Here is a 6,981-nt window from a genome sequence, read left to right on the forward strand (position 1 = left end):
CTTCTCTACTACAGTGTGAATATGAATCCAATAATCTTGGACTTTGGAGCACCCCCAAAGCAAATGTAAAAGTGTGCCACTATCCTGCTGGCACTTCCAGCATACATCGTCAGTCGCTAGACCCACCGTGTGCAACCGTGAGGGTGTCCAGTAAACTCTATTTAAAATCTTAAATTGAACCAATCTTGAACGCAGTTCACGTGACGTTTTTTTCAGATTCCTAAAAATGCCAGTCCATTCCTCCACTGTAAAGCTGAGATTTAAGTCCATTTCCCAGGTTCTTTTGAGGGACAGTGTGTTAGGATCGGAAGCTAATAAAAGCATTTTGTAATAAGCTGATGTCTCTTGTCCACGCCCGAAGATTTTTTTGATTTCCTCCAGAAAGTCGCAGCTTAAAGGGAACTTTGTGGATGAGCCAAATGTATTAACCATCAAATGTCTTAGTTGCAGGTATTTCCAAAATTCCTGCCGAGGTAACCGACCAGGGTTATAACATCCGGAGTAAGTCTCTGGTTAGATATCATGTTCCTGAGATTTTTTTGGCGAATAACCTCAGTTTTATCTTAAATTAGGAGCAGGAGATTAGACGTAATCCAGGTCTTTATGTGATTAGACTTTAAACTCTGAGGATGCAACAACTAAAACAGTTTTTTTTACTTTTCCAATCATGGTGGAGAAGACAAAGAATAGGGTTTTCGAATAAATTCAAACTTTAATTATCTTTATAATCGCTAATGAAGGATTTCTGCCACTCCTCTTCATCGTGTGCTTTGAGTATTCTCAGATTTGGAAATGTGAAACACAGTGGAAAGTTGATTGTCACTGAGAGGGGGTCTGTTTCTGGATTTGTTAAACGTCATTAATTCATGCATTTATTACTTCTGGGCTTAACACCTGTATTTCGGGTTTTTCTAAAAGTTTCTTAAAAAGCCCTCAATTGATCAAGAATACTGTAGTGAGCGTAAAAAGAGACTAGAAAGGGACTAGACGGAGAGACCATATTTATCCCATATCAGCTTCTTGTCACTGGCTACCTGTTAAATTCAGAATTTGATTTAAACTTCTTGGCGATAGTCAGAAATAAAAGCTCCCTTTTAACAGGAAGAAACATGCAGCAGAGCCAACTTCAGGCAGTGTTCAATGCAGCCACTATATGTGATTTCTTGTCTGAAAATACCGGCTAACTGTTCGCTAAGCAGTAGTGAAAATGTGAAAATGGAACGTAAAGTGCAAACAGAGAAATCTTTGATGTAAAGTTGCACATTTTGAGACATGTTGATACCTCTAATGGCAACCAATTCACCTCGCAATGCCCTGCAGCCATTCAGGCAATACAGGAAACCTGGAGACTTGCTAACAGGGTTCTAGATGCACCCTTATTATTTATGCACCCTTCAACTATGTTATAAGTTTCGATGTTGTAATCTTTGTCCACCAAAGAACTGCAACTTCCCAGTTGGCAGCAGATGTTTAAAACACATCAAAGACAATTACCAACTGATCCAAGCAGGTCCAGGAAGAGTGTGTCAGTATATCAGTCAATATACCAGATTTTTAAATTGCTAAATATCTGTGTTTGGAATCAGTTTTCAAAATCCTATATCAGTCACTGTGAATGTGAAGCATATATAATACTTGGCCCTATAATTTTCTTAATATTTCTCCCTTTTGGTTTTCATGCTAGTAATGCAGAAATTCTTCCACATGGGAATCTTTTATAATCTTTTCTATATTCCCTAGTATGTGATAGATTTTGTCCTACAGCAGGGGTGGGCAACTCCAGGCCTCGAGGGCCAGTGTCCTGCAGGTTTTAGATATCACCCTGGGTCAACACACCTGAATCACATGATTAGTTCGTTACCAAGCCTCTGAAGAACTTCAGGACATTTTTGAGGAGGTAATTTAACCATTTGAATCAGCTGTGTTGGATCAAGGACACATCTAAAACCTGTAGGACACCAGGACTCAAGGCCTGTCCTACATGAATGGTTACTGATTATATATACTGCAACATTCCATTACTTAAAGTTTAGATTCAGCTACAGATGAGGACAAAATTATCCACCCCTCCCCCCATTCTTTTTGCTGGATAACAATCTGCAGTCATTTGTTCTAGTTTTCAACAAGTCTCGCACACGTCTCCAGAGCAGTCCGAGCCCCTTCTTCTTTGGCGAATCTCTCAAGCTACTCCAGATTTGATGGTATTCTGACATGAACGTTTATCTTCTGTTCACCCCACAGATTCTTATTAAATGTGCCTTCTGCACCACAAACAGGACTGTAGACCCTATTCGAACATCAAATTTTGGAACCTTTGAATCCCTGCTTTAAAGATGGACATACGGTGGCCGCAAGAGGCCAAACGGACTGCAACTTAAGAAAACACCAGCAATAAGAAAAACGCTGCAAAAGCACACAAAACACAACGGAAATAGGAAAAAAGAAAACAGAAATAGGAAAAACAACAACGGAATTAGGAAAAAAGGAAACAGAAATAGGAAAAACTACAATGGAATTAGGAAAAAAGACAACGGAAACAGGAAAAAACAAAACAGAAATAGGAAGAACAACAATAGAATTAGGAAAAAAGACAACGGAAATAAGAAAAAACAAAACAGAAATAGGAAAAACGACAACGGAATTAGGAAAAAAGACAACGGAAATAGGAAAAAACAAAACAGAAATAGGAAAAACGACAACGGAAATAGGAAAAATGACAACGGAAACAGGAAAAAACCAAACAGAAATAGGAAAAACAACAACGGAATTAGGAAAAAAGACAACGGAAATAGGAAAAAGGAAAACAGAAACAGGAAAAAACAAAACAGAAATAGGAAAAACGACAATAGAATTAGGAAAAAAGACAACAGAAATAAGAAAAAACAAAACAGAAATAGGAAAAACGACAACGGAATTAGGAAAAAAGACAACGGAAATAGGAAAAAACAAAACAGAAATAGGAAAAACGACAACGGAAATAGGAAAAATGACAACGGAAATAGGAAAAAACAAAACAGAAATAGGAAAAACGACAATGGAATTAGGAAAAAAGACAAAAGAAATAGGAAAAAGGAAAACAGAAAAAGGAAAAAACAGATTTCCAAGAGTACAAGGGAAGTGTTTCTGGGGAGACAATAACCCGATGGACCAGTTGCAGGAACCAAAATATGCTAAGAATTGCGCTGGGAGACACTTAAAAGAAGTGGAGGATCTATCGGTTTTGTGGGGAAAGAAAAGATGAGAGGTAAGTGTGTTAGCCTAACTATTAGCCTAAAAATCTGTCATCAGTATTATATGAATCTTGATAAAACACACCTAGCATGTTTTGGGTTCCTGCAACTGGTCGGTCGGGTTATTGTCTCCCCAGAAACACTTTCCTTGTGTTTTTTCCTATTTCTGTTTTCGTTTTTCCTATTTTGCAAAATATTCCCAGCTTATGTAAGTTAAAGGATACAGCAGTAAGCAATCAGTTGTTGATGACATAAATATCTTATGTGTTAATGAGAGCACTGATAATAAAAGCTGACAACACAATCTTTGCCCACTACATCTTCATGGACAATGAGTTCTTCCTGCCTACTGTCACAGGTGTGCCTCTGAGGATTGCACTCTCTGGTACTTTTACACCCGGTATCAAGGGTGGACTGAGGATTGCTCGTGACATGGTAATTCTCCATAAATATGTTTAAATGTCACCTGTCATTTTTTCACCACATCATCACAGGTGTTAACTTCTGTTCCTGTTTCCATATAGATTAAAGTGACTTTCATGCCCTCTGCTGGTATTGAGTTTGTAACTCAGATGGTTTCTCACAGCCCTGAATATGTCAACTCTGGATTAGAAATGCAAACGAATGTTTTCCATGAGAGTGGCCTCCATGCCAAGATCACAAGAGCAGTCATGAAATACAACAGAAGGAGGCATGTTATCACTGCTGACATCCAGATCCCTGACTACAATGTGAAGGCTGGAGGCTGGGTGTTGTGGATGGAAACACAAAGGGCAGATGAACTCACTCCATCTCTCTTGATTTAATAAACAAAAATGTTTCTCAGTGCGTCCTGGTTGGTCGTGCCAAGTAAGAAAGCAGATTTTCCTACCAGAGACACTATTCCTGAATACTTAAGTGCATTAAACTTCATGGTAAATATTTAAACAATCTAATTTTTAGACCTCAACAACATAAACAATGCTTATTTCCGTATGCCTCTTGGAGGAAAGCCAACTTAACTCCCCACCAGCTTTGACCACTCCAGACCTGTCTCTAAACCAGTATGGACTGGAAATCTCCTCCATGAAGATTCCCATCCCAGAGATTGTTATTCCTGAGAGCTTCACTGTGTCTATTCCTCTGTTTGGTAGAGCTGAGGTTTCAACAGATGAAAAACAACTTGACAAAGAGGCCTCTGTGGCTTTTGGCTAAGTTGGACATTAAAATAACCTCCACAAATAAAATTCCAAAGCTTGAAGCTACACACTGAAGATCACTGATAAATTTAAAATTAACTTAGTAGTTAAAATGAGGAGCTGTTTTTATTTGAAGGATTTATTTGCGGTTTGTGACTTTGTTTCTTTTATAATGTTTTGGTAATGTACTTTACAAATCTACTAATAGATTTTGGTTGTATAAAATGTAACACTAATAACTTGAAAAAACTTGCTGCTGAGCTAAAGAGGCTCTTTTCATCCATTGACTTCAAAGCTTATATTGAGGAACTAGTGAACTACATTCTTAGGCAGATTCACACTGGCACTGATTTCATTTGGAAAATAATTCAGGGTCTCGTGAGTAAGATCAACATAATAAATTCCAAAATAAGAAAATGCTCAAGCTGTCTAAAAAATTAAATATTGACAGAATTATCAGTTATGTAGTTTAATGAATGCCTTTGAGGATATCAACACGTGAAAACCACTAAGGATTGTTTTCATGTTCAACCTTGAGACCAACTTTATCGCACTGTGTGTGCATTAATTTGAAAATCAGGGCCCCTCTGGTGGTCCTCCATGGGCTCTTGCTCTCTCTGGGGGGCCTCTAGGTGTCTGGGGCCTGGATCTCCTCCATGCCTGCTTCATGTCCTGGGGGCCAGGGCTATGGCTCCCGACACCCACTAGTGTGTGTTCACAGACACAGACTATATCTTTCTTGGCTGCTGCCTCAAAGCATACGTTGCATTGTCGGTCTTGTGTGCTGCTTAGTAGCATTCAGTATTTATTATTTATTGTTTCTTATACTTATCTAGGTTGTTGCTGTGATCTCCCTACTGTGTTGTTCTCTTTTTGCTTGTTCTATTTTTTTCTTCCAGCACATGAAGTATTTGTACTATTTCTCACCTCTGCATATGAAGGTAGATCCAAGGAGAACCAACATCTTCTAAGCATATCTCCTTATGTCTGGAAAGTTCTCTTCTGTGAAGGAAGGATAAAAATCCAACAGTGATACTGACTTGAAGGATATTTTGGAACTCAAACCTACAGATGCACAAATGTAATGTCTATTTCCAACCAGAGGGGGTCACTGGGACCTTTTTGTCACAAAATATGTAAAAACAGAGCGACAAGGCTGTGATAGCTCATATGTTGTTGAATTAATGAGAAACAAAAATAGACTGGGCATTTGTCTTTTCGATACTTATTGTAAAAAATATAGGTAATTTATATATTAGTCACTCACAACATTTTTTAATTCTTAACATGTTTCAGTAATTGAATTTTGTGTTAAAGTGGGAAAAAAAATGCATTTTAGACATAAATAAGTAACATGAAAAGCTTGAAGCCCACAGGGTTGTTGATTTTTCTCAAATATATTTCACTCGTGTGAAAAAGAAAGTATACCTTCTTGTTCTTCAGTGTTCAGATTGTACATATCAGGACATAATAAAAAATAATCTGGTCAGGTCAGGTTATCAGGTTCTAAAATAATTGAAACACAATCAGAAAAGAACAACAACAGAGAATTATTACACTGTTTCATTATTTATTTAACAAAAATTAAGTCAAAATGCCAAAAAACATGAAAAACTAAGTATATGCTATAAAAGCAGATGTTTGGGCAGTTTGCCTTCTGCTGTGTTAACAGAGTGCCTAGTAGGAAAGACGTGGTCAGTAATCTTAAAGAAGCAATTGCTGCTGCCGATTAATCTGGCTAGGCTTATAATGTTATTTCCAAACAATCTAAAGTGCATCATTCTGCAGTGAGAAAGATTATTCACATTTAAAACAGCTGTGTGGACATCCCAACAAATTGCAATGCAATGCTCAGAGAAACTGCAAGAAGAAAAAACAGGGGCTCTATTTTAATTTCTACAGGCCACAGTTAGCATCTTAAATCTTAAAGTTTACAACTGCAAAATTCAAAAAGACTGTGGCTTTTTTTAGAAGGCTTCCCAGGAGAAATATTCTTCATACCAGAAAAGAACATTCAAGAATCAAGATGGCAACACAGCTCAGGTGTAAAAGGTTGCACCTGAACAGATCACAAGATTTCTGGAATAATATCTTTTGGGCAAATGAGACCAACATGAAGATGTTTGGTCATAAAGCACAGCACCACGTTTGGTAAAAAATCAAACAGCAGATTTGTACCAGCAGATCAAACCGACTGTCAAACCTGGGGGTGGATGAGGGATGATTTGAGTCCTTTATATACCCAAGTATTCTAGAGTCGGATGTGAGGCTATCCAGCCCACAGCTAAAGCTTGGTTGAAACTAGATCAAGCAAACAGGTCAATGATCCCAAGCACAACAGCAAATCACCAACAGAATGGCTAAAAAAAAAGAAGGAGGTGTTGCAATGGTCCAGTCAAAGTCCAGACCTCAAACTGACTAAAATGCTGTGGTGGGACCTTAAGAGAGCTGTACATAAATCAATGTCCACAAACCTCAATGAATTGAAGCAACGTTATAAGTAGGCGAAAATTCCTCCGCAATGATGTAAGCGACTTATAATGTCATCCACAAAATGATTACTTCAGTTTATT

The 6,981-nt window shown here is 37.9% G+C and overlaps 1 protein-coding gene across 1 annotated transcript; it reads left to right on the forward strand.

Annotated features, from left to right (window-relative positions):
* Positions 1-3,210: 3,210 nt before the first annotated feature.
* On the forward strand, positions 3,211-4,243 carry LOC109194789 (apolipoprotein B-100). The gene is made up of 3 exons (XM_019345599.2): positions 3,211-3,244; positions 3,589-3,665; positions 3,755-4,243. Exons 1-3 carry the CDS (start codon positions 3,238-3,240, stop codon positions 4,034-4,036), a joined length of 366 nt encoding a protein of 121 aa, XP_019201144.1. The 5' UTR covers positions 3,211-3,237; the 3' UTR covers positions 4,037-4,243.
* Positions 4,244-6,981: the final 2,738 nt, after the last annotated feature.

This window comes from Oreochromis niloticus, linkage group LG15 (assembly GCF_001858045.2).
Source record: "Oreochromis niloticus isolate F11D_XX linkage group LG15, O_niloticus_UMD_NMBU, whole genome shotgun sequence".
NCBI classification, from domain to species: domain Eukaryota; kingdom Metazoa; phylum Chordata; class Actinopteri; order Cichliformes; family Cichlidae; genus Oreochromis; species Oreochromis niloticus.

What these genes read in the sequence shown, in the direction of transcription:
- LOC109194789 (XM_019345599.2), top strand. An exon ending in TGAGGATTGCTCGTGACATG is followed by an intron (nt 3,666 to 3,754) that starts GTAATTCTCCAT and finishes GTTTCCATATAG; the next exon opens with ATTAAAGTGACTTTCATGCC.